The 27,986-nt window shown below is 41.1% G+C and overlaps 1 protein-coding gene across 3 annotated transcripts in view; it reads left to right on the top strand.

Annotated features, from left to right (window-relative positions):
- LOC146650525 (radixin) overlaps nt 1-27,856 on the top strand; it is a 47,263-nt gene extending 19,407 nt beyond the window's left edge. For all 3 annotated transcript variants that reach the window (XM_085384841.1, XM_085384842.1, XM_085384840.1), the window contains exons 3-15: nt 11,261-11,344; nt 15,588-15,683; nt 15,994-16,116; nt 17,748-17,899; nt 18,098-18,181; nt 18,298-18,444; nt 19,292-19,388; nt 19,495-19,658; nt 22,027-22,157; nt 24,048-24,208; nt 24,582-24,674; nt 24,754-24,963; nt 26,945-27,856. In XM_085384841.1, coding sequence (XP_085240967.1) covers nt 11,261-11,344; nt 15,588-15,683; nt 15,994-16,116; nt 17,748-17,899; nt 18,098-18,181; nt 18,298-18,444; nt 19,292-19,388; nt 19,495-19,658; nt 22,027-22,157; nt 24,048-24,208; nt 24,582-24,674; nt 24,754-24,963; nt 26,945-27,109 — 1,707 coding nt within the window. In that variant the 3' untranslated portion in view covers nt 27,110-27,856. The remainder of the gene's footprint in view (nt 1-11,260; nt 11,345-15,587; nt 15,684-15,993; nt 16,117-17,747; nt 17,900-18,097; nt 18,182-18,297; nt 18,445-19,291; nt 19,389-19,494; nt 19,659-22,026; nt 22,158-24,047; nt 24,209-24,581; nt 24,675-24,753; nt 24,964-26,944) is intronic.
- Nucleotides 27,857-27,986: the final 130 nt, after the last annotated feature.

The raw sequence follows: 27,986 nt of genomic DNA, 5'->3' as shown, positions 1-27,986 counted from the left end.
TGCAGAATGTGTTGTTTACTTGTTTGCTGTGTGTGTGTGTTTGTAGGAATGAGCAGGCATCAGGCCTTTTAATCTAGGGTGTGAGATGCAGCGGGGGATCATACATTATTGATTTATTGCGGCGTTTTGCACATGTTGCCCCTCCTGGCGTTGGTGTCCCTGAGGGCCAGGGGCTTGTAGAGAGGGGGCAGTGAGCCCTCGCTGGAGGCTATAAATATTTTACACAGCCATTTTCATTTATATAATGGGAATTATCAAGTCACTAAATCTAATTAGAGGGAGGGTGTGAAGATCAGCACTACTTCCACCTCCTCTCCCCACCCTACATTCAGTCACTGCTTCAGCTATATTTTCAAAATTTGTAGATAAAACATTAACATTTTAATTGTAAACTTTTATTCATTGTGATCTACAACTTAGTGATTTGGAGAAATAATCGTATGATGTGATTTTAACCATCCAAACGATTCAGTTGTATTTCAATGGAAGCTTGGTGTGGTGTAAAAACGGCAAGGTTCCATTCAGCAGTTTTATGTATGGACCTCTCTAATGTTGCTGGGACTGAATGGGAGGAAATCTCTGCAACCAGTTTCCAGAATCTGGAAAATCATTCGACAAAGCTGGATGCCATCATACTGATGGTCATCATTAGTGATGCACTGATATACAGTATCTGTATCGGCCAATACTGACGATGTTGACTGACACCAGTGGCAGGTAGTTTGTGTCACATTTATTGTGAGCTGGCAAAAAGTAAAAAAAAATTCTCAAAATTGATGCATATAATGGTTTCAAATAACTTTCAGCTCATCCACAGACTGATGAGCTAACACTGTGGCGAGATGTATATCTATTTGCAATTCACAAGAATTACTACTACAATAGTAATACAATAATACTACTATAGTATTGATCAGAAATCCATCAAACTTACTTTACAGTAAATTCTCACTGCCTCTCCACTGATTAGTACTCAGATCTAACACTTTCGAAAACACATTCTCAATATTGATACATTTATTTATACATAAAATAATAAAGAACTTCATGATATAAGTGAAATACATTAGCTGGGGCCTTCCAATCCCCTTTATGTTACCATTAGTAATATAGTTAACGCTCACTTTCACATGGTTTTGAACAATGTTAATTTGTCCCAGCTGTGACTGTTAGTGAGCCTCCTTCTCAGGGGTTAGTTTGTGCCGCACAGCCAACCAAATGAAGCTTACTGTAGGGCCAACCAATCAGGTTTTACAAAGAAACCAGTAAGAGGCGGGCAGTATAGCCTCAACATTTGACAGACTACATTTTAAGAAAATTTGCAGTTATATTTCTGACAGTGTAGGAAAAAAAAATACTGAATGCTTTTATTGGCACTCAGCTTTCAGGCAGCAGCATTTATAAGTAAATGAAGGATTACTTTTCCATCCTTGTTACTGATGGCATACTGCCTCATATAAAGTGTAAATCTAATGAAACAAGGTGCCTGCAGCTTTATTTTATTATAGTGATATAATGCTCTGTCAGTAGTATTGCAAATGACACGGCACAAGTCAAATATAAGCACAAACTGTTAACTGGAAGGTTTTAAGTAGAAGCACAAAATAGCTGCAGAACACTGTTATATACTGCCTAAATTCATACTGGTTATCACAGAAGGTATGATATGGGATGACCCTATAAAGGATATATGTGATGGAAAAAATTGTATGTTGTGGCTCCACCACAAATTTTGTTTGTATTGGTAACCAATGGTAACCAAAGTATAATAATAATTTGAGGGAGAAGGAAGAAAAATCCACCTTTTATTTTCTCGCTGTTTCCTGAGCTGGAGGAAAGTATTAGATTTGTGCTGCCCTTCACTTTTTATTCTTGCTTGGATGTATTGTTTTTTTTCTCTGCATAACTGCAGGCAAAGCGAGATCTTCCATGCTATCCTCTCCCACTTAAGACCGCATCAGCCCTCATTACTGTGTAATTTCCCAGCGCTGATGTATGGATTTTTACTGTGAATCCATAATACCTGACTTTGAGAGCGAAAATACAAACAGCCATTTGAACAAACCCGAAGCAAAACACACTAGTCATTAATGTGCTGAATAAAAAGAGGTGTGGAAGAACAATGGGTCTAGGAAAGCAAAATGATGAATGGAAAACGGGTGAGGCAGAGGTGAGGAGATGAAGCTTGACAGAGGGCAGGTGTTAGATGAGATAAATGGAAAGATCATGCATGATGATGAAGCGCTGAAGGTGGCAGCATAGCCCCCGGTTGCCTTTAAAGCCTCTGTTAACCAGCTTAGCTACCAACAGCTTGTAATTATGGCTGTCTGAGAGTGTTCCTCCCTCACACACACTAACAGTCAACAGGTGGGCTGTATTGCGTGGGCAGCCTGAGCCTGTACACACTAGCCTACTATTTAGCTGTCACTACTTGTTATGAATAACATGCAGGGACTGGAGGATGCTGGTAAACACTGGAGCTACAGGCACACGGGATCCATTTCTCCAGAGTCTCCTTAGATGGAATCTTATTACAAAAACTGATATAGTATATAGTGTTTCAGCTCATCTGCAGTGCAAATAAATATTTCTGCTCTCTGTAGCTCCACTCAACTTTATGGATCTTTCTCTTCATGGCTGTTTTCACACATGCCCTGCAGACCTTTACTTTTCTATATACCTGACAGAGATGCCCCTGAGAAGACAGATGCCCCGTGTATCCAGATTGGACAATAAACTGTCTTTAACCTTCTTTAAAAAGCCACATGAACCCCATAGTTTTCTGTTCTTGCTCAACTCCTAAAGCTAGGAGATATAAATTTTTTCGATAATATGATTTTTTTCAAGTGTTGTAACAGATTGCCGCTGTTACCTTACGCAGTTTTCTGTGTTCTTCTTTTTTTTTTTTGTTTTTTTTTTTTTGTTTGATGTTGTCTTTACTAAAGTATGTCCAAATAACAGGCACACAATTTTTATTTGGTACAAGCTAGTAGAGCTCAGTATTTGACTTTTCCTCCATGATGTTTGCATGTTAAAGCCTGGAGCCGTGTGACGACACACATGCTAGTGTGCTTTGAAGCAGACAGTACATAGTGAGGAAGTATTAACAGAAGTTAAAACAAACAAACAAACAAACAAACAAAAAAAGCAGAAATAACAAACATGGGAACAATTAGTTCGATTAGAGGATCTGAGTGTTGGTTTTGATTCAAGCCCTAGTGCAGGTAATTCTAAATTCGCAGCTGAATACCAAACAGACTATTTCTAGTAGTGTCATGTGGACTCTATACTGGTCTGTGCTACATTAGAGAATTTCCATGTTTGGTCAATGTCACAACCTGATTCTCCAGGCAAAGTCCAGTGTTCATTTGTGGTAATGGTGTCTGGTCCCATATTAATGGCTGTCAGTCAAGATATCATAAGAAGCTGTCCTCAGAGACATGCTGATCATGTGGATTGACGTCATAAGGTTAATATTGTTAACAGTCTACATCAACATAAACAAATCCATGAGGTGTCATGTTGCAGTCAGGCATGATTTTCTACAAACAGCTACTTTTGTTGTCGACCAAGTGAAAGCAAAGGGATCTTCCTGTGCCATCACTCAAAGCGGTGCTTGTGAAATTTACTCATGAATTTTGTAAAGTTTACATTAATAATGTATTTATTTATCATAGCTATTTAACTTTAAACATGTTTGTGTCGTAACAAGTTCAAGCTGTGTTTCAACATGTTGTCTGACTACAACAAGCTATGTGACTGTTAGCGCGCACACTTGTGTGTACTTAACGGGAGTCCTGTTTAGAATAGACTATAATGAGTTTATGACATAGACAGTAGAAAAACTGACACGCTGATTGCATAAATCTAATTTTGATGCCATGACCTGAGCGTTGTTGTTGCTGCGTGTATGTGGAACAAAAAGATGTTATGTGTTTCTCTAAGTTTTATCAGCTGGAGTGAGTCAACAGTAACAGAATAGACTGTGGTCAGTAAACTGCTGAGACCGCCTGCTTTATCTGTTAACAGCTATCAGCAAGAAGACATGGCATGGTTCTTCATCAGTTTGTCCCACTCTCTCTCTGTCACACACAGACACACACAAATACAAATGTTAAAACAGCTCTTGCTCACATGCGTACACACAAATCTACAGCTGGAGTCTCATGTACAATATAGTGAACACTTTATATAAAGAGTTGTTTCAGGTATTTTTTTTTTTCTCTTTGCAACTAAAAATGGCAAAACATACATCGTAGCGATTTCTCCACAAGTCAGCCTGTTAGAATGTGGTGGTGTTGGGCTGTTTGTTGTTGTTTTGTTTTTTACTGTAACTTCATGTCTTTGGGCTACTGGTCAGACACAACTTAAAAAAAAAAACATATTAGTCAGTGATAACTTGAAGTCGATATCTGCACAATGCATTTTCTGAACTAAAACATGTGGGAGAAATAACACAAACAGTCATTTTAGCCTCGCTTGTTTAACGTCGGTTTAGCGTTTTCTTCTTTTACTGTTGCCTGTCTGTTGAACCGATGAGCTTTTCCTTCATCTCAAGAGAGGACGATCCTTTCTAGGCCACCCTGTCAAGTGTTAAAATCCCTCATTAGGACGCCCACATGGCTTTTTAGAAAATTACATTAAAATGTGCCACTGGGATGTTGCTGTGAGGTATTATCATGTGGAATACATGGTGTACAGTGTGTGCACGTCATATGCCCCATATGGCTGCACTCTCATACATACGCACAAATGTCAGTCTTGTTGTTAAATGCATGCACACACACACATATACACACCACCATATGGTAGTGTTCCCATGCTTTCCCCGCATCTACTGCACAAACACTGTTCCCTCTTCAGACTTCAAACACACTTCATTTTTCACAAGCACATTATCAATACATTAACATGAGTAATTATATTTAAAGTAACAGCTACACAGTAACAGTGTGAAAAGCTATTTGGGTCTGAATTCCTGTTTATCCAGTTTAATGACAGAAACTTGATCAAAAATGATTGTGGTGATCAATAATAGTTGAGTAAGGGTTTGGTGTTAAAACTGAGGCCCAGTCAGTGTAGCAAACATCCACAATCTTGTGCTGCGGTCAGCCCGACAAAAATGAGGTAGCTGGTTATGTGTTGCAGCTGTGTGCGTAGGAACAGCCCCCTAGGAGCTGTTGGGTAACGAGTCTCGTAAGATCAACCTTGGATGCAATGTCAGACCAAGAACATTAAATGATGCCCTCATTTTCAAAATTACTTGAATTGGGACCTTTTTTTTTTTTTTTTTTTAAATTTCTTTCTGCATGTGATAGGAAATTCATTGACATTAAGAGTCAGTAACCCACGCCAAGTCTTTGTGTGTACTGCTTTCAAACTGGCACTTTCACAGTTTCTGATCCATCAGCAGTGTGGTTGGGACATAGTTCTGGCATGTGGACAAGGCTTACGGGAGTGTTAGCTGCTGTGACTGTGCAACATGCTGATGCAAAGGGTTCTCCTGGTTTTGGTGGGAGTGTTGCCATCGACAAGAAAAGTAATTCAGTTGTTCAGATGCCAGAAGTGCACAGAGGCTATTGGGTTATTTATCATGCTTGTAGCTGAGACATTGTAGAGTCAGAAATGGAGTGTGTAAATAGTGAGTAATTAAATAAAAAAATAAAATAAAATAAATCCATACAGTGAAGCAGCTGCTCATTCTGTCCTACCTCCGTATGTTATGAGTATAGTCCGTACTGTCTTAGAGGAGTCGCCTAAAAAGTGTGGACTGCGGCTGGTGGTATATAGTTTAGCACAGTGTGGGGTTTTTTGTTTTTTACAAGAGAGGACCTCACTTTGGTGTGGAACTTATTGGGAATTTATTAGTATCTTTGCAGACAAAAAGATGCAACACATTACAGGACGAGAGGGAAAATATAGAGTATAATATACACACTTTAGTGTGTGTGTGTGTGTGTGTGTGTGTGTGTGTGTGTGTGTGTGTGTGTGTGTGTGTGTGTGTGTGTACCCACTGTCTGTCGTATATTTTTCAGGTCAGTAGAGCTGTCTGTGATTTCTTATGATTGATGCGTAGGCATCATCTCTTTGTCTTTGTGTGTCTCTAAATATTACACACACACACACACACACACACACACACACACACACACACACACACACACACCTTACTAGTTCCTTATGCAGCAATTTTGTACTTGAAGTGCATTTTATTGCTTTCGTTGTATGCATTTATACTTCAGAGCTGATGCAGGATTGACAGAACTATGACAATAAGAAAAACTCCATATGTCCACACTGGCAGATTACAGTAGTTATTGGATAGCATAGTGAGCAAGCTAGATACAGTTACATTCTATTACATGTAGTTTCACAGGGGTTACTGCAAAGCAGACAGTTGTTAAGGTGGCTGCAGTGTTTGCATTTCTGGGAAGGTATAAGTTAAGCGATTGCATAGATTTCTTATAGTAGTATAAAACGGCATAAGACTGGTAGTTTTTACTGTATCATTGTTATTTCTCATCTCCTCTGTGCCTCTCTCACTCCCCTCTCACTTTCTGCCAGGGTTACTTGAGGATAGTGCCAGTTGGTGGTTGGTTTCACTGCAGAGAGGGTTTCATACTGCGGCACAGGGCATTATAATGTATTGCACCTCGAGTGGGAAGAGAGGAATAGATGCACACCAAGAGAAATGTGCGATTGCATATTTATGTACTGCATATGAGTATGAGTTCATTACTATTAAAAGTGTCTGGAAAGGATTACTGTAGGGCAGTGGTGTGGTTTTGAAGGCTGATCTGATCTCTGGATTTCTTAGTCTTTTAAAACATGTTACTGTGTTAAAATTTAAAATGAGGTGAAATTTCCTGAATTCACGCAGAGACGGTGTGTTTTCCTGAGATATCTGTCTGGGCTTTTCTTATGAATAGCACTACATCATAACTCATTGAGGAAGTGACGCATTCTCCAAATTATTATGGTTGTTTCTTGTGCAAACTTCCACTCTTCTATGCGGAAGCACAGATGTCCAGTGAACCCCAAAGATCCAGGAGAAATGGTTCTTATTTTAGTTTGAGTTAGGGCTGCTCAATTAATCGAATTTTAATCACGATTACGATCTGGGCTTTCAACGATCATTAAAAATGACTGAGCCGATTATTAGCCCCTCCCTAATTTATCCGCGACACCTTAAAGGCCGGTCCGTGAAAATATTGTCGGGCATAAACTGTCCGTGGCGCAAAAAAGGTTGGAGACCGCTGATTAAGAGGACCCGAGGGAAGCTCGGAAAGCTAAGCAGAAGTTATTTGGAGAGTGACTGCCGTTGGTTGAAAAGAGAGGTAAAAAAAAAAAAAACTTCAGTGGTGTTGCACACTATTTTATATTATTTTTTTAAAGTCATTGTTAACCCTTTAAAGCCGGTCAGAGCAGCATGCTCCGTTTTGCGTAACTATTGTTAAATCCCTGTAGAACCTGAACCGTGTAAGCTAGCGCAATAATTTGTTTTGCATATGAAACCGGAGGAGTTGTACTTACATCTGATGCCATCAGCTTGTCCTCGGTCACGGTTTCGTTCCACATAAAGCTTTGCAAAAATTGCATAAAAAGCGCTTGCAGGAACAAAAACATAATATTCCAGAAACACGCTTTGCCGTTCCGATCAGCTGTTCGTAACACTTCCCACAGTGAAATGATGCACATGCTGTTTTCTTTGCAAATTTGCATCATAGGATTGTTTTTTGTTTTTCCTGCAGTATATAAAAATTGCTGTATCTCCAAAATAAAACTATGAAGACACTCAAAATAAATTTCCTGTTGTTGTAAACTATTTTTTGCAACTTTATTGTATTTAAAGTTTTGAGGGATAAGCCTCTTAAATTTCTCCAAGTAGAAATATATGTAAACAAAACAAAAGCGATTTTCAATTTTTTTTGTAGTTTATTGCACTTTTTTGCAATTTATGTAATTACTATGGACTTAATGCATACATATTATTAAAATATGGGCTATAACAGTTGTATTGATGTATAGCAACTTGAAATGCTCCCACAAATGGCACTACAGCATGTAAAAAAATAATATAAGCTCTGGTGGACTTGGTTCTATAGTAGGTCTTAAAGGGTTAAATAAATATCGTCAAATAATCGTGATCTCAATTTCAGTGAAAATAATCGTGATTATCATTTTTGCCTTAATCGAGCAGCCCTAGTTTGAGTCATTGTAGTTTTCACTGAGTACCCCCCTTTTTTATTTTTATTTACATTACAGTTAAATCGGAAACCTAGTGACAGGTCTTGGTAAAAGTGGAGTGAAAACTTCCTCTATTCAGTTTACGGGAAGAAGGATAAGCAGCGTAAACAGACTGCACCTAATATGGAAGGTGTGTGTGTGTGTGTGTGTGTGTGTGTGTGTGTGTGTGTGTGTGTGTGTGTGTGTGTGTGTGTGTGTGTGTGTGTGTGTGTGTGTGTGTGTGTGTGGTCACTATGTGTTGGGAATATTTATAGAAGTCTGACAGGGACTCGCACACAGCTGCACAGGCAGTCCCACCGGCAGACTGTGGAGCCTCAGATCAGTCCAGTTTACTTTTTTCCAAGCTGCTTATATTTGCTTTCTTTCAATACAGTCTTTAGATTTTCACACGTTGTTAGGAACTTTCACATCCTGTTTTTAGCAGTTCTGCTTCCTCCACACATTTATTTATATATATATTTAGTTATTTTTTTTAATATACACTTAGGGTTCCCTTTTTTTCTAAATGTAATATATTAATTCCTATTACATTTCATTTAACCTGTTAAATGTGTTGCAGCTTCCTGTACACGCTTCCTTCTCCTTCCCAGTTACAGTGGGGCAAAAAAGTATTTAGTCAGCCACCGATTGTGCAAGTTCCCCCACCTAAAATGATGACAGAGGTCAGTAATTTGCACCAGAGGTACACTTCAACTGTGAGAGACAGAATGTGAAAAAAAAATCCATGAATCCACATGGTAGGATTTGTAAAGAATTTATTGGTAAATCAGGGTGGAAAATAAGTATTTGGTCAATAACAAAAATACAACTCAATACTTTGTAACATAACCTTTGTTGGCAATAACAGAGGTCAAACGTTTACTATAGGTCTTTACCAGGTTTGCACACACAGTAGCTGGTATTTTGGCCCATTCCTCCATGCAGATCTTCTCGAGAGCAGTGATGTTTTGGGGCTGTCGCCGAGCAACATGCACTTTCAACTCCCGCCACAGATTTTCTATGGGGTTGAGGTCTGGAGACTGGCTAGGCCACTCCAGGACTTTCAAATGCTTCTTACGGAGCCACTCCTTTGTTGCCCGGGCGGTGTGTTTTGGATCATTGTCATGTTGGAAGACCCAGCCTTGTTTCATCTTCAAAGTTCTCACTGATGGAAGGAGGTTTTGGCTCAAAATCTCACGATACATGGCCCCATTCATTCTGTCCTTAACACGGATCAGTCGTCCTGTCCCCTTGGCAGAAAAACAGCCCCATAGCATGATGTTTCCACCCCCATGCTTCACAGTAGGTATGGTGTTCTTGGGATGCAACTCAGTATTCTTCTTCCTCCAAACACGACGAGTTGAGTTTATACCAAAAAGTTCTACTTTGGTTTCATCTGACCACATGACATTCTCCCAATCCTCTGCTGTATCATCCATGTGCTCTCTGGCAAACTTCAGACGGGCCTGGACATGCACTGGCTTCAGCAGCGGAACACGTCTGGCACTGCGGGATTTGATTCCCTGCCGTTGTAGTGTGTTACTGATGGTGACCTTTGTTACTTTGGTCCCAGCTCTCTGCAGGTCATTCACCAGGTCCCCCCGTGTGGTTCTGGGATCTTTGCTCACCGTTCTCATGATCATTTTGACCCCACGGGATGAGATCTTGCGTGGAGCCCCAGATCGAGGGAGATTATCAGTGGTCTTGTATGTCTTCCATTTTCTGATGATTGCTCCCACAGTTGATTTTTTCACACCAAGCTGCTTGCCTATTGTAGATTCACTCTTCCCAGTCTGGTGCAGGTCTACAATACTTTTCCTGGTGTCCTTCGAAAGCTCTTTGGTCTTGGCCATGGCGGAGTTTGGAGTCTGACTGTTTGAGGCTGTGGACAGGTGTCTTTTATACAGATGATGAGTTCAAACAGGTGCCATTCATACAGGTAACGAGTGGGGGACAGAAAAGCTTCTTACAGAAGACGTTACAGGTCTGTGAGAGCCAGAGATTTTCCTTGTCTGAGGTGACCAAATACTTATTTTCCACCCTAATTGACGAATAAATTCTTTACAAATCCTACCATGTGAATTCATGGATTTTTTTTTTTCACATTCTGTCTCTCACAGTTGAAGTGTACCTCTGGTGCAAATTACTGACCTCTGTCATCATTTTAAGTGGGGGAACTTGCACAATCGGTGGCTGACTAAATACTTTTTTGCCCCACTGTATATAGCACTTGTGTTGGTTATTTAAAATCACAGATTCTGTAGAGTGACCTCTCGACAGTTTCTAGATCTCCTTTGCCACCTCTTATTTCAACTCAGTGATCTCAAATTAGAATTTACTGAAGGGGTTTTCCAACACTCTGCATTGCTGTCAGTGTCACAATGGTTACAAGGTGTGGATCATCTTTGACCAAATACAGTGGCCATCACTGCCTTTATGCTGCATCATGGTCGTCTGTGGGAAACATTCAAACCACATAAATCAGGTTTTACATTTTCTACAGTATAAGTCTTCAGCTGACACTCGCAGAGCATGCTGGCAAGCTGCACAGCTATAGAAACCCAAATGAAGCTTCTGGTGCACGTTTTTTCTGCTGATGTTAATGCCAGAAGAGTTTTGGACCATTGCAGTTGTTAAGTGTGCTTTTCTGCAATACACACTTCAGCACTTGGCAATGTCACTATGCAACTTCACGTGGTCTACCGCGTCATATCTGAGTTATTGTGGTTCCTAAACACTTCCACTTTGCAATAACAGCACTTACAGTGGAATATCTGAAAGGGAGGAAATTTCACAAACTGACTTGTTGCAATGCTAGCGTCCTATTACAGTACCACACTCGAGCTCTGAGAGCTTCTGAAAATGACCCAATCTTTCAAAAATGTTCGTAAAGGCTGACTGCATGGCTAGATGCTCGAAAACTATATCCCTGAGGGTAACATCCCACTGAGTATGTCTGTCTTTTATATATCGTCCGTGTTCAACAAGTAGAATTAAGTAAACCATTTACTGATCCATTACTTGTGTTTCACAGATCAATGTGCGCGTCACCACCATGGACGCTGAGCTGGAGTTTGCCATCCAGCCCAACACAACAGGCAAACAGCTCTTCGATCAGGTAAGAGTCGCATACTGTAAACACAAAGATGTAAGTGTCTTATTTTTAATTTATTCCGTTTTGATCTCAGATTGTGAGGACCAAATCTTCTTCTGCAGCTAGAAGGGTTCAAAATGACTTCTACTGTTAGAATAGACACTACATGTATTTTAGACTATGTGACCTACTGAAAGACTCATGGATTACTAATGAAATGCAACACTGAAACTAAGTGCTGGTGCGTGTACCAGGGCGTGCTTGGCTGGGTTCGGGTTGGTACTGGTTCTGTACAAAGAAAACATATAAAGCACTCTTTGTTCAAAAGAGGAGCTTTCAGGAGTCAGCAGATGGGTGGAAGTATTGTGTGGATGGTGTGCATAACTGTGTACGTGTGTACGCTGTCTGGGAAGTAAAAGGGCAGCTTTCAGTGTCGTTTCATGTCAGACTACAAAGGGTTGTTGGGGTTGTGGTGGAATACTGTGAAGACAAAATGCGAGAGAGACACATTTGTTTTCTGCTTTTGTTGTCGCTTTTGTTTTCATGTTCTGTACAGCATGAGGGGAGTAAGGCTGTGTGTTTGTAATAGATCTGTTTTAACAGCAGAAATCAGGACTTGTTGCAGTCTAAAGCTGCAGATCATATCTGTAGTATTTGTGCAATATACACACCCAGTGAAACTGTGGTTTTGTTTTTGTATTTGTGTGTTCTGCTTCCTGCTGTGGATAGCTGAGCAACCACGTTCTGTTTCAGAGCTGTCTATGAACGTGCCTTTGACCTTTGGGTACCAGGATCCATAGAGAAATCAGACTCACTTAATGACTTGCTTCTGTGACTCGTAAACAGATTTTCCTAACATTTGTTATACAGTTATTTTTTTCTCATTCATATTCTGACACTGATCAGCTCATCTGATTGTTTGAAAGGATGATGACAGTTGGTGGTTGTAGCTGACTCGTGGAAACCACTGAGAAAGATGCCAGCTTCTGTTGACACTAAACATTTTAATCTTGCAGGAAATGCAGGTGTAAAACTGCGTGACGCTGGAATATTAACACATTAGTTAATTTTGTAGTTAACATGAATTGGCTCTTTTTTTTCTTTTTTTTTTGGTGACTTCACAAAGTCTCTGCATCCATTACTCTCTAATATCGCTTTTCTTTCTATGAAACGCACAGACGCACCAAATCTGAACGTTTCAGCTGCCTGTGCCTATGCATCGCCATAGCAACAAACTGTCAAATGCCCAGTGATTTGTGTGTGTGCGTGCACTTGTGCTGCATAGTACCGAATCTGCCAAAGGATGCTTGTTTACAGTCAGCGTACAGTGATATGTGTGTTCAGTGTGTTTCTGTTATATTCACGCTCATAAAAAGAATACCAAATATTCATTTGTTTGAGATTATTTTGGTTTTAAAAGCGACCGAAAGTAAGCAATAGACGGGATGCCTTGCAGCTTATAAATGAACAAGCCAGTGGGGATAAAGTATTGAATGATGAGATCTTGTAGCATGTGAGTGGCTTATATAGCATTGGTGTGGGATATTTTGGCAGGTTTCAGACATGTGAATGAAGACACTGATTCTTTGTTCTACAGGACTCAACAGAGACCAAACAATGACAGGTCTCCACAGGGCTACATTCAGTAGCCATACAGATGAGCTCCTTGTTGTCTGTGTGCCTTTCAACTCTAAAAAAGGAGGTAGCACCACCTTGTGGTGATTTTGAGCATTTCACTAGAGCTACTTGAGAAGGCTTCGAACCAACATCGGCTAATTGTTATTAGTACACACTTAAAAAAGCTTTAAAAATCAGTTATTTACCTGAACAGAATTCTTAATATCAGTGAAAATTCTACCCTTCACACATTATAGCACTTATTCAGCTAGAAATAGATACGATGGTGGATATTTGGAGAAATTATTGTGATTATGTTACATGAATATACAAATCTTAATTGTTCCAAAATGAAGATAGCTCCTGTCTTTTCGCTTTGTTTTCCTCCCTTTATTATTTCAAGGCTTGTTATTGCTGTGTTGTCTGTTCTGGTAATTCCCATCATTAAGGGCAAAGCTGTTACGCAGGCAGCCAAGGTATTACAGGTGTATGGATTTAGCCAATGTGCAGTCAGAATTCCTAGAAAGAATTCTGCGAGTTTGATAAAATAGGTTTGTTCAGTCCAGAGATGCCCAATTCCTGCTGTAACTTTGCTATATGTAGGAAACTACCTTAATCTTTATTTGATGGATTTGTTTTGGTGATATTTCTAAACTTTTTTTTTTTTTTTTTTTTTTTTTTGTTAATAAGAAGAAATATCCCAAAAGTTTGAAAATTACAGTGTTACAGTAACCAAAGTGTGGAAAAACAACTTTGCACAATAAAAAGAAAACCAAACCTCAACTGGTACTAAAAATGTATTTTATTTCATTTATTTTTTTAAAAACTATTAAAAATGAGCCTTTTTGTGATCTTCAAAAAAAAAAAAACAGGTTTAAAGTGGAAAAGACTTTGTATCTGTTGCTGTGGCAGCGGAGCTGAAATGAATGTTAGACAAAGTGTTCAGCTGCTTGTTGTAAATGGTGCAGAGCGTGGTCTGGATCCACTAAATATCCAGAGCCACAGTCATTCCACAGAGGAATCCAAACAGTGTGATGATTCAGACTGGATTGGACCCATAATGACAGCAAATTCCCTCATGAGGATATGAATGCATTCCAACATCTAAAAGGACATTACTTCATGTTAGACCACCTCTCAATTACAGCTAGTACAGTCCCTCCACATTTCAAATTAACATCCACAAGAAGTCCTGAAGCCACACTGTGGTCCAGGAGTGTGGCAACATCTCACTACAGTGCTCCATGAAGCACACCAGTCTACACACTGTAGTACTGTGCAGTATTATAGTCCTCGCTGCAGGCAGCAGAACTGTCAGAGGCGATCAGCTGATAAAGATTGTCTGTACCAACCTCGGTCATGGAGATGCTGACATGGTTGTCTTTTTGTAGGACTCGGATGTAGTTCTTTTTAAACCATCCGTCATATAAAGTGCGATTGATATGCATAGCAACAACTGACGTGCTTCAGGAGCTATATTTCTTCTGCATCCTTTATAATCCTGTGATCCCTTAAATGCAGCCTGGCTATGTTACCTACAGTACAGGAAGTCACATGTCCAGAAGGCAAACGGAGGCAAAGGCAAATGACATGCAGCACAGGGAAAAACTGTGCTGCATGTCCTGATTCCTTCGCAGTGATCCAGATTCGCATGAATGAGGTGAGGGCTTCATTGATAAAGAGGCTGCAGAGCTCACTATAAATGGCTCACTCAAACACACACACACACACACACACAGGATGATAAAAGGCCACATCATGATGGAAAAGCTTTTCAGACAAACTAACCCAAACATGTAAGCCTGTGATGGGTGATGATCACACTCGCTTGTAAAACTGCCCGTGTGAGCAAATGTTTTTATCTAGCCTGAAAGTATGAGAGTCCTGCTCAGAGGTCCAGGCAGCTTGATCGCCTTTCCCCGTCTCTGCTACACTCATCATTCCTCCCCTCTCATCCTGAAGTCTCTTATCCACATAGCTGTCTCCTCGTACCGCAGTCCCACTGGAGGCCCGCTCTGTGTAGGCGTATGTGTGTGTGTGTTTGCAAATGTAATTGATTGTACCGTTACCATCGCAACGGTGTGGTTTTTTTTTTTTTTTTTTTTTTTTTGGATGGGCGATTGTGGGGGCTTTCGCAGTTGTGCGTGCATGCGACATGGGTATTTAGCTTGTTTATGTCAGCATCTCTATTATTCTCTGTGCGTGAGAAAGAGTTAATTACATGGTAGAAGTGGCGTGGTATTGACTGTGTAAATCACCTTAACATCTGAGAGAGTGTCTACAATCCCCTCTGGGATCATCTGTGTCTCTTTCTCACGCTTCCTCTCTGTGTGTGTATGTGAGACAATAGTTTGTGAATGACAAACAGAGAATTGTGTTTGAGAACAGGGAGGAAAGACGAGGGGAAAATATTCAGTTTCACTTTTTAATGATGCATCGATTTGGTAAGATTGCTGTCAGTACATGATACCAGTGAGATGACAGAGCACTTTTACTTTATCTGACGCAGTGTGTACAATTTGTGGTCTCAAATCCTGAAAGAACTGAAACTGCAAGTACAGACAACAGTCATACTGACTACAGGTGTCGGGGAAATTTTGAGACTTTTTGAAGAGGAAGTGGAAAACATAAGATATATTTGTGGTTTCAGGTGGTGAAAACAGTCGGTCTGAGGGAGGTCTGGTTCTTCGGCCTGCAGTACACAGACAGCAAAGGCTACGTGACGTGGCTCAAGCTCAATAAGAAGGTGAGAGGCTGCTCAAAACACAGGAAGAAATCCATCCCTCAGCATAGCTTAAGCATGCTTATGTTTATATTCTTTGTAACAACTGAATTTATTCTCACATTAAGAAAACATTTTAATCTTATGACTCCTTGTAAATGGTAAACATTCATCATCCTGTTGTTAATACTTTATAAAACGACGTAGAGGATGGACCATGAACACTGAGATCTGTTTTTAATGTATTTTCAGTTTAGTTTTCTCAGGACTTTCATGTCCCATGCACTTTGTAAAGGGCAGATGATGAAGGCTTGTGTTCGGGTGTTCCTTCCAGGTGACCCAGCAGGATGTCAAGAAGGAGAATCCGCTGCAGTTCAAGTTCAGAGCAAAGTTCTTCCCTGAGGATGTTTCTGAGGAGCTCATCCAGGAGATCACACAGAAACTTTTCTTCCTGCAGGTACTGTGAACTGCTCAGGCTGCCAAGCTCATGTACGGGGTAAACCTGCATGAAAACTGAGCTGGATTTACAGCTGTAAAGAGCCTTTCTTATCTAAGACAATAATTACACCTTTTTTGAGCTGGTGTCATATAATGTGGCTATTGTGGTTAGTATAGATCATGCTTACCGGTATATTTGCTTTCTACATCAATTATTGGCAGTAGATGGATCAACATATCAGCAAATAAAAGAGTACGTATGGTTGCCGCTGGCTTACATTTATTAAATATAATATTGAAAGGTGGTTTGATGACGAGCTGAAATACTTTTCCTGGAGTTTTAAATCATTATTTATTTCCCTATCTGCATTGCCAATGTCTGTCAGCTAAATTGGGGGGTTTTGTTTTTGTTTTAATAACCATGTTTAATGTGCATCCCCCGCTGCAGAATAATATTGACAGAAACACTATTCTCTGAATCCTGCTGTTTAGTGAAAATCCCTGTAATTCCTCTACATTCATTTAACTATAGCCCACCCACTGACTGTTGTCACCTCCAGTTTTCTGATATATGAGTAAAAGGCCTCAATTATACTCTGTTGTGGGCGCGGACAGCTGGAGACACCACGGGTGAGCAGTGATTCCCGTTATGCTTCTTTGAAGCGTCCTTGTAGTCCGCCACCTGAGGTGCACTTGCCTGCCAGTTTTTCGAGACTACACTTTACAATGCACCAACTGTTCATGCAGCCTAGGCAGTGTGCTTCCATCCAGGTGAAACAGGAATGATTGCTCAGCTGTGATGTTTCCGTGTCCGCAACAGAGTCCTGTGTTCCATTTGCATCGTAAGTTGGAAGGCGGAACTGGGAAGTGACATTACCCCCAAGTTCAGCACATTCATTAGGAATGTCAGAAAAGGAAGAATAAACAAGGTTTGTTTCAGTGCTTAGCAAAGGTAAAGGTAGAGCCATTAATGAGGCACATGCATGGCCAGTGTTCTGCATATGGCTTATTTAATTTATTTATTTATTTTGGCTTATGTCTCAAACACACATATGTAGTAGTGTAGGTTACAAGTCACAAATGTTTACATACACTGCCGCCATTTGGACTGTTAAGTTAGGGTTGGTGGGGGATCACCAACTTCTGAGTTGGAAGTCCGACTAACTCAGAAATTCCTTCTTTGGACTTAAGATGGAATGCTTTGCATTGGCTTACATCTGCCAAAGATGATTTGGCTTGTAGCGCCAAAACACAACAGCAGTCTGCTCAAGGCGCTTTATGTTGTAGGTTACAAACCCTACGAGACACCCTAACAATCAGATGACCCCATATGAACAAGCCCTTGGCAACAGCGGGAAGGAAAAACTCCCCTTTAACAGGACAAAACCTCCAGCAGAACCAGGCTCAGGGAGGCGTAGCCATCTGTTGGGGTTAAACAGAGAGGGACAAGACAGATGGGAGAAAGCCAGAGTGTGAAAGGAATTACTAATTAATGATATAAATGTATTTTAAAACATCTTTGGACTGCATTACTATTTTAGTTCAACTCAGTTCTGCTGGAAAAACAGAATTTTCTTTTTTACCCATGAATCATGGAGTCAGAAGATCTTGACGCTTGTGTGTTTTTGCGTATATGTGTCCTCTGAGCAGGTAAAGGAGGCCATTCTGAATGATGAGAACTACTGTCCTCCAGAGACAGCCGTGCTGCTGGCCTCGTATGCCGTTCAGGCCAAATACGGAGACTATAACAACGATATTCACAAGCCTGGCTACCTGGCATCTGACCGGCTACTGCCACAGAGGTAAAATCAGTAGACATAATATGCTACTCCACGTGGGTCTAATGAAATATCTGATTCCAGAGTCTCTCTTTGTTAAGAGTAAAAATGTGTACATTTTAGCATGATTAAAAGCCCAGGAGTGCTTGTTGTGTTATTGTTTTCACTGTTAACTCTTGTGTTGTGTCGCTTGTGTCCTTTTCTCCTCGGCGTGTCCTGTAGAGTTCTGGAGCAGCACAAGTTGACAAAGGAGCAGTGGGAGGACAGAATACAGACGTGGCATGAGGAGCACAGAAGCATGCTCAGGTGAGTGTATTGTGAAAGTTTCATGGTTATGGTTTCATATTATTTTGCATGGAAAGTTTCATTCACTGGCTCCTGCATGTTTCTCTGCTAACTGTTTTCTCCTATTGTGTGTGCAGGGAGGATGCGATGATGGAGTATCTGAAGATCGCTCAGGACTTGGAGATGTATGGCGTCAACTACTTTGAAATTAAAAACAAGAAGGGCACAGAGCTGTGGCTCGGGGTCGACGCCCTGGGACTCAACATCTACGAGCATGAAGACAAGTAATAAATCTACACATTTGCATGGATGTGTACTTGTTGTGTTATTCGTGGATATCGTCATTGTTTCTTGTGATCAGGGACTCAGCTCAGTATTTGTTTGACGAAATCATTCATGTAGCGGATGAAAACCAATACGTCATTTTAACCAAAGAAGGAGCAAAATGGAACAAAAAGAGACGTTTTGTTAGACAGCTGCTCGGTTTCATTTGGGGAAAAAGTGGAACAGAGATTGATGGCTGGCATACATACACTAATGCGGTTTAGAACAGCGGTCCCCAACCCCCGGTCCGTGAGTCGTTTGGTATCGGGCCGCGAGAGTTGAGGCTCAGGTGTGAAATGTATGATTTTCAGGGTTTTTATCGGTTTTCAGCGTTATTTTGTTATCGTTAACTCAGTTTTCCTGGGTCTTTTCACGTGTGTTATGAATAAATCTTCTTTTTCGGTACCGGTACTAGTTTTATTTTGTTGCATTTATCCACGACACCTTAAAGGCCGGTCCGTGAAAATATTGTTGGGCATAAACCGGTCCGTGGCGCAAAAAAGGTTGGAGACCGCTGATTTAGAACTTAATTACACAAGAAAACGTAATTCAGTCGTTTGTTTAAATCGTTAAATCCACCTTCTAACACTTTTTTGATATTTAGTCCGAGTATGTAAATGAGGTCTGGGATGCACTGACATTATTTCCCTCTAATGGTTGTGAACAGTGGTACACAACTGATTGTTGAAACAAAACCAGGATTTTAATGGGCACCCATCGTCTGAAAGCCACTGTTGTTTTGAAGTTTTATGTTTACCAGCTCGTGCGTTTATTTAAGTGGAGTAAAATGTCTCTCTGCTGCCTCAGGTTGTCACCAAAGATCGGTTTCCCCTGGAGCGAGATCAGAAACATTTCCTTCAATGACAAGAAGTTTGTCATCAAGCCCATTGACAAGAAGGCTCCAGTAAGTGCTGATGAATTCATACACGGTTTAATGTTTTGTTTTTTTTCCCCCCCACAGAAGAATAAAATTTTTACTTACTAACCTTTCTTATGCCGGCTTCCTCCAGGACTTTGTGTTCTACGCCCCACGGTTGAGGATCAACAAGCGTATCCTGGCGTTGTGTATGGGAAACCACGAGCTGTACATGAGGAGGAGGAAGCCTGATACTATTGAGGTGCAGCAGATGAAGGCTCAGGCCAGGGAGGAGAAGCACCACAAGCAGATGGAGAGGTACGGCGCAAAAAGACCTATTAATGGATTTATTGCATGAAGTTTATATCTAAATACATACCAGCAGTTTTAAATGGTAGTCATTTCCCACCAGTCTATCCTGTATTTCTCCTAGTACTGCACACTTTGTATGACAACTACATACAGTGGGGCAAAAAAGTATTTAGTCAGCCACCGATTGTGCAAGTTCCCCCACCTAAAATGATGACAGAGGTCAGTAATTTGCACCAGAGGTACACTTCAACTGTGAGAGACAGAATGTGAAAGAAAAATCCATGAATCCACATGGTAGGATTTGTAAAGAATTTATTCGTAAATCACGGTGGAAAATAAGTATTTGGTCAATAACAAAAATACAGCTCAATACTTTGTAACATAACCTTTGTTGGCAATAACAGAGGTCAAACGTTTACTATAGGTCTTTACCAGGTTTGCACACACAGTAGCTGGTATTTTGGCCCATTCCTCCATGCAGATCTTCTCGAGAGCAGTGATGTTTTGGGGCTGTCGCCGAGCAACACGGACTTTCAACTCCCGCCACAGATTTCCTATGGGGTTGAGGTCTGGAGACTGGCTAGGCCACTCCAGGACTTTCAAATGCTTCTTACGGAGCCACTCCTTTGTTGCCCGGGCGGTGTGTTTTGGATCATTGTCATGTTGGAAGACCCAGCCTCGTTTCATCTTCAAAGTTCTCATTGATGGAAGGAGGTTTTGGCTCAAAATCTCACGATACATGGCCCCATTCATTCTGTCCTTAACACGGATCAGTCGTCCTGTCCCCTTGGCAGAAAAACAGCCCCATAGCATGATGTTTCCACCCCCATGCTTCACAGTAGGTATGGTGTTCTTGGGATGCAACTCAGTATTCTTCTTCCTCCAAACACGACGAGTTGAGTTTATACCAAAAAGTTCTACTTTGGTTTCATCTGACCACATGACATTCTCCCAATCCTCTGCTGTATCATCCATGTGCTCTCTGGCAAACTTCAGACGGGCCTGGACATGCACTGGCTTCAGCAGCGGAACACGTCTGGCACTGCGGGATTTGATTCCCTGCCGTTGTAGTGTGTTACTGATGGTGACCTTTGTTACTTTGGTCCCAGCTCTCTGCAGGTCATTCACCAGGTCCCCCCATGTGGTTCTGGGATCTTTGCTCACCGTTCTCATGATCATTTTGACCCCACGGGATGAGATCTTGCGTGGAGCCCCAGATCGAGGGAGATTATCAGTGGTCTTGTATGTCTTCCATTTTCTGATGATTGCTCCCACAGTTGATTTTTTCACACCAAGCTGCTGGTGCAGGTCTACAATACTTTTCCTGGTGTCCTTCGAAAGCTCTTTGGTCTTGGCCATGGCGGAGTTTGGAGTCTGACTGTTTGAGGCTGTGGACAGGTGTCTTTTATACAGATGATGAGTTCAAACAGGTGCCATTCATACAGGTAACGAGTGGGGGACAGAAAAGCTTCTTACAGAAGACGTTACAGGTCTGTGAGAGCCAGAGATTTTCCTTGTTTGAGGTGACCAAATACTTATTTTCCACCGTGATTTACGAATAAATTCTTTACAAATCCTACCATGTGGATTCATGGATTTTTTTTTCACATTCTGTCTCTCACAGTTGAAGTGTACCTCTGGTGCAAATTACTGACCTCTGTCATCATTTGAAGTGGGGGAACTTGCACAATCGGTGGCTGACTAAATACTTTTTTGCCCCACTGTAAGTGACAGTACGCTAGTAACCCTTTCTAGCCACTAGGGGGCAGTGCTGCTTTGAAGAAAATCATAAGGCTGAACTTTACTTTTTTCTGTTAACTGTAAATTTCCACATATTTCTATTTGGTAGCAGGTGATGTGGCGATTTTTATAAATGCCATCAATGTGTCCAGCATTGGTTTCACTTTGTGCTGAATTTTTGTGTGTGTGGGTAGATTTAGTTTTACTTAACAAATTGGTAAAAGTGTCTTTTATTGACTACATAAGGGTTTGTTTTTTTTTTTTGTTTTTTTGTAAGTGATTCTAAAACATATTGTTTTATCATCTTCAGTCTGTGTGTGCCAATATTATGTGGTTGTTATGGATAAACAGGTAAATTTGGCATAATATTGCAAGAATAATGTAAGCTGAGTAGTCAGTCGATCTGAGTGTGCACGCAGTGCCTGAAAAAACATGTTTTTTTGTGTGTGTCAGCGGGTTCACATGAACAAAGGAACCACAGCTTTCTGTGGGAAACTGGGTTAAATAGTTAATTGATATGAAGCTGGAGACACAGCAGCAGGGAGCCAGACTCAACACAAACCTTTAAAACCTTCCTCTTGAGTTTTGTCGGTACACAATCATGTGACGTTTGCTTTCTTTGTGGTCTGGACAGGGCACAGCTGGAGAATGAGAAGAAAAAGCGAGAGCTTGCAGAGAAAGAGAAGGAGCGAATAGAGCGAGAGAAGGAAGAGCTGATCGAGAGGCTGAGGCAGATCGAAGAGCAAACTCAGAGAGCTCAGAAAGGTACGTCTCCACCCACTTCACTAGTGTGTGCGTGCGCGTGTGTGACAGTGGGGTGTACTACAAACGAAGCTCAAGGAAGTATTACGGCTGGGCTTTGTTTGCTTTAGCTGGCTCAGCAAAACCTAAGCCCCACTCGGAGATAACTGCTGTCATGGTGATGGTTATCAGCTTTCTCTGTTTAGCTCTCTGTCTCAGGCTCTGTGCACGCTCGCATTAAAGGGGGGCCTTTCACCTCCTACACCAATCACAGATGAAGATGGTAAAATGGTGATTAAAGAACTTTAGAGAACAGAAAACACTAAAATTTCAGACTGCTGCAGATCAGGCAAAAGATCTGGTGATTTAGATCACAGAGAACTTAGATAACATAACGTAAAAAAGTGTATGCATTTAAACTATAAAGCTTGCTGACCCACAGTCAGAGGAGAGTTTGTTGGCACATCAAAGTGAAATTAATTTGATTGATTTAACAGGTACTCTTGGTGACAGTCTGATCAACTTTCTAAGCTGTGGTCTAGCAGCTGCAGTTCCAGCTGTGTAAAAGACACATAGTAGCAGATTAGAGTCGAGCATAATTATATTTGGACATTTCCTTAGTATTACGTCACAACAATGTGATTGGTCACTTGCAGTGTTGAACCTGGAACAATATTTATTATGATGATGTGGGAACAACACCAACTCGACGATATCAGATCATCTGATGTAGCCAGGTAAAAACAAACCGACCGGTCACTCTCACCTCGTTCTGCACGTCCTCTGTTCGTCAGCCTGTGAGACGTAGATATTTCCTTTAGTCCTGGGAGTCATTACATGTTTGTAGCCACAAGTCTTTTATAGTGACATAATTTATATTTATTTATGTCATTTCACACATAACTTTAATTGTGGTTTCAGTACTGAACTGATAAGAGACATTTGGTAATAATGTTTTAATCACTGAACAGGGAGCTGTTTTTCTTTCCCTGGAGGTCAAATGCAGTTTCCCATCCTGAAGTGAGGGTTATTGTGAAGTGTATCTAATCTGATAATCTGCACACCTACCCACAAGTTTGCGTTACTTGGCTGATGTTTAACATTTGGGAACTGCTATCTAAGACGGATCAGCATCTGTGGTTCATCATCTTATTACTAATTTTCTGAATTTGCATAACATAGAAGCTGCAGTGCAGACCGCAGGCAGCAGCAGGCTGTACTGGCGCCGATCCCAGAAGATTAAGAACAATTCACACCTGGAGTGTTTTTAATCTAAGAAATGCTTGAAGCGTTGGATTCACCACTCTGTATCTGGACTGTACAGGTACAAATGTGGAAGTTTAAAAAATGAAAAATAAACATATTTTAAAGAACTCGTGACGTGACGTTTGAAAATATTGGTCTGCTGCAGTTCTTTAACTTGGATTTTTTTTTTTACCGGGTAAACATAAAATGTTTTCGGTTCATCATTAAAAATACATGTTATTTAAAAAACTTTATATTTGTTGACGACTTTACATCCAGGGTTGCAAGTAAAGCTTAAAAGTAGATGTGAGAAACATTTTAGTTAACTCATTTTGACTTCAGTTTTTTTTTTTTTTTTTAAATAAATGGATTTCTGTATTAAGACTTTAGATGCCTGCATAAGCTGAGAGGTGATCCAACAAATTTCCCACATGTGGGACTAATAAAGGTTATCTTATCTTATCTTATTCCATTTAAAACACTAAAACTAACCCTGGACCACATAAAAACGAAATAATCTGAGAGCAAAAAGGGGCTAAACTGACACGATCAAATCCACTCTGGAAACTGAACTGAATAGAAAACAAAAACTCTAAAAAACAAATCTGAAACTGTGGTCACTGCATGTTAGCGATGCATATTGAGACGCTGATATGCGTGTGCCTGCAGAGCTGGAGGAGCAGACCCGCAGAGCGCTAGAGTTGGAGCAGGAGAGGAAGCGGGCGAAGGAAGAAGCAGAGCGGCTGGAGAGGGAGAGGCAGGTGGCGGAGGAGGCCAAGACAGCGCTGGCTCAGCAGGCCGCTGACCAGATGAAGACCCAGGAACAACTGGTACCTGCACACGCACGTGGATATTCATTCATTTATACTGGTGCTGTGGTGCAGGTGTAGATGCCACCAGATCTGTGAAAAACCACATAACAGTTTTTTGTTATAGATTCATGTTTGACCAGTTCAGTGATTATTCATCATTTTCCTCTTTTATTCACATTTAGAATTATTTTTTTTTATAAATAAATACATAATGTAAAAAAAAATTGTAACCATGTAGCAAAGGCTGTTTCTCCACCAGAACCCTAAAATATGAGAATTGCATCATTATTTCTGCTTCATATTATTTTGCATTGCAAATAGCATTGTGTGCTTGAAATGTCAGTTATGTTTGTGATAAGTTTTTGCTTGGATGTGTTATTATTTTCCACAGGCTGCTGAGTTAGCAGAATTCACTGCCAAAATTGCTCTGCTTGAGGACGCAAAGAGAAAAAAAGAAGAGGAAGCAACAGAATGGCAACACAAAGTAATGCCTGTGTTTGTGTGTCTGTGTGTTTGTGTGGTTGTCATTACTCTTTCTAAGTATGCATGTATCTTCTTTCCAGGCTCTGTCAGCACAAGAGGACCTGGAGAAGACCAGGGAAGAACTTAAGACGGCCATGACATCTCCACCGGCGCCAGAAAACGACGAGCAGGATGAAACGAACGCCGAGGCCAGTGCCGAGCTTCTCAGCGACGGCGTCACCAGCCACCGCAGCGAGGAGGAACGAATCACTGAGGCGCAGAAGAACGAACGTGTTAAGAAACAGCTACAGGTAGAAATGAGCCTGAGTTTCTGGGGGAGGGATTCTTCCAAAGGTACACACTCACTGGTTACTTTGTTAGGTCCCACTTGCTGGGCAACTGCTTTAATCCTGCACGGCAAAGATTAAACAAAGACCTCGAAAAATGCTCAGAGATTTCTGTCCATATCGACGAGACAGCATCACACAGTTGCTGCATGCATTAATGATGTGCGTCTCCTGTTCCACAACGTCCCAAAGGTGCCCAGTTGGATTGAGAGCAGCTGGTGACCATTTGATCTCAGATATCTTCTTGTCGTGGTCATTGTTAGTTTCCTGATCTTAGCTGACAGGAGTGTCACCCGGTGTGGTGTAGCCCATCTGCTTCAAGGTGTGAGTTGGCTGTGTCCAGAGATGCTCTTGTGCATACCTTGATTGTAACAAGAGGTTATTTGAGTTACTGTTGCCTTTCTAGCAGTTTCCAGCAGCAGGCCATTGTCTGCAGGCATCAACAAGCTGTTTTCACCCAGAGAAAATGCCGCTCACTTGATATTTTCTTTTTTGCTTTTAAGAAGAGAAAATATTTTCTGTAAACCCTAGAGATGGGTGTGTGGGGAAAATCCCAGTAGATCAGCAGTTTCTGAAAGGCAGACAGCCCACCAACAACTGTTTAATGTTCAAAGTCACTCAAAGTCCCTTTTCTCTCCCATTCTGATGCTCAGTTTAAATTTAGGCAGGTCATCTTGATCATGCCTAAATGCACTGAGTTGCTGAGATGTGGTTAGCTGATTAGCTATTTGCACGTAGTAGTTGAGTAGATGTACCTAATAAAGTGTCCAGTGAGCTGTTTTAGATGCACACAACAAAAACTGTATGTGTGTGTTTTCTCTGCATTAATGAGAACTCCTTTCATCAAACATCCAAGCTGGCAGACACGTACACACTTGCTGCCAGTTTGCTACAACAGAAACACCACCTGAGAAAACGGGTTTCTGCAAGACCGGCACAGTCGAGTTTGTCAGTGCAAATGCAAAGCCTCCAATCCCACTTTTCAACGCAATCTGTGTATCTGGCATCATTTGCAACTTCAGGACTGTCACAAAGCTGAAAGGACTAAATAAATAATGCTTCTTTCAGTTTATTAGACAAAAGCCAAGAATCGTACAATTTGATGGGGTTTTTTTTGTTGTTGTTATTAATAAATTTCTGCAAAACTTTGAATGTAGTTCTTTATTCAGTGTGGTGAACAAAGTGAGGAAGTACTGTGTATCAGTCGGTCGAGTTTTTGATGTTTCTCAACACATGCAATCATTGGAAAAACAAAGATTGCACTAATTTTCTGTCCTCATTGGCACTATCGTACAATCTGTACATCTTAAGGTGAAGCGTTGGTGGAAGGACTGCATCCTTTCTGAAACCACTGCTGCGTAGACACTGTGGCAAAGTTATTTTCCGGTAAAGCTGCTAAAAAGATCTGGGTCTGAATTTTGTAGTTTAATCCGCAGAAAGTAGCCTGTGCAGTGAAAAGCTCGTAAGTTTTCCTGCTGCACATTAGAATATACGACAGATTTGATTGCAGCTTCGGTTACAGCGGCGGTTTGTCTGAATCCAGAGCAGCTGTGAAAATACATTAACACTGCCTTTTATCTGCAAATCAGGTGGCGCATAAGCCAGCCTGGCAGGTTGTTTTCTTTTATCACTCAGATGTACCGATGTCCTGTTGAACGGCAGCTGTTAAAAGCTTTTCATCCTTATTATGATATGGGAGCAACCACAAGCTGCCGGCTGTCAGAATTCAGCATTTCTTGGCCGTTTGTTGATCTTTACAACAATGTGTCTTTGTGTTTCTGGTCTTTAAAACTTGACTGAATAAACAAAAGCCAAAATTCCCTGTATGTATCAACTCCCTGTAGGAGTTGATATAAATTTAAGCAAATATTTCATTCGAGCAACGATGGAGTCGATCTTAAGTGAATTGTGTCTCACCACCTCCCTCCCTTTGTCTTCCGTCCAGGCTTTGAGTTCGGAGTTGGCGGAGGCTCGGGACGACACCAAGAAAACGCAGAACGACATGCTACATGCCGAGAACGTCAAAGCGGGCAGAGACAAGTACAAAACCCTACGGCAGATCCGCCAGGGCAACACCAAGCAGCGTATAGATGAGTTTGAGTCCATGTGAGCCAGAAACGTGGATGGACACGACACTGAAAAGAGACCGTTTGGTCTCATTGCCATGTCAACGCCTCACTCTCCTTGTAAAGCCCAAAACCTGCTGCCACTGCAGGATAGCTTACCTTTTCTCTACCCCGGAGAAAGATGAGATAGAGGGCTTCGTAGCTTCAACCTCGCCAAAGCTCTGCCTAGCAGCGGCTGGCCAGCCACATACTCAGCTTTCTGCTTTTTAGAGCTCTGCCCTCGCCTCGATGAAGCACACGTCTTTTAATCAATCTGGACAAATAGCAAGCAACGTGTCGTCTCCCTGTACATTACTAGCAATTTAAATGCTTGCATGTTTGATAATTAAACAATATCGCAACCTTTAGACAAAACGTGACTGTTCCGAAATGGTTTCTTTTATTCAACAAAATAAAATGATCATTTGTAGCTATAGCTTATTGATGTTGGGAGTTCGCTTTAATCTGTACCTTTATTTTGTCTTCAGCAGAACAATTTAAATTTTTTTTTTTAAACTGCTTTACTCGTGTCATTTCTTTCCCTTTCACTGCTGTCATTTTGTTTTGGTACAGTTACGCTGTCGTCCACATTCAGCAGTTAACTTGTTCTTTAACAGGTTGTGTGCTCACAGAGAGCCGTTAGCAGGCAGATAAGCAAACTAGATTTGCTTGGCGTTCTCTTTCCATTGAGGCAGTTGTTTCAATATATATTTTGTCTCACAATAAAGAATGAATTTATATTTCCAATAATACACCTATGGTATGATCTTGGTCCTGACTCTTCCGTCAAACAGAATGAGTATCAGATTTGCAGGATGTGGCCTGAGCACCTCTATAGAAGCAGAAGTGTTGGGAGTTCGCTGCTGTGGTGCATTTAGCTGT

This window comes from Rhamphochromis longiceps, linkage group LG16 (genome assembly GCF_057381845.1).
Source record: "Rhamphochromis longiceps isolate RC_006_pf linkage group LG16, R_longiceps_female_GT1.1, whole genome shotgun sequence".
Lineage (NCBI taxonomy): Eukaryota > Metazoa > Chordata > Actinopteri > Cichliformes > Cichlidae > Rhamphochromis > Rhamphochromis longiceps.
The sequence above is the reverse complement of the archived record's forward strand: the minus strand, read 5'-3'. Positions and strand labels throughout refer to the sequence as shown.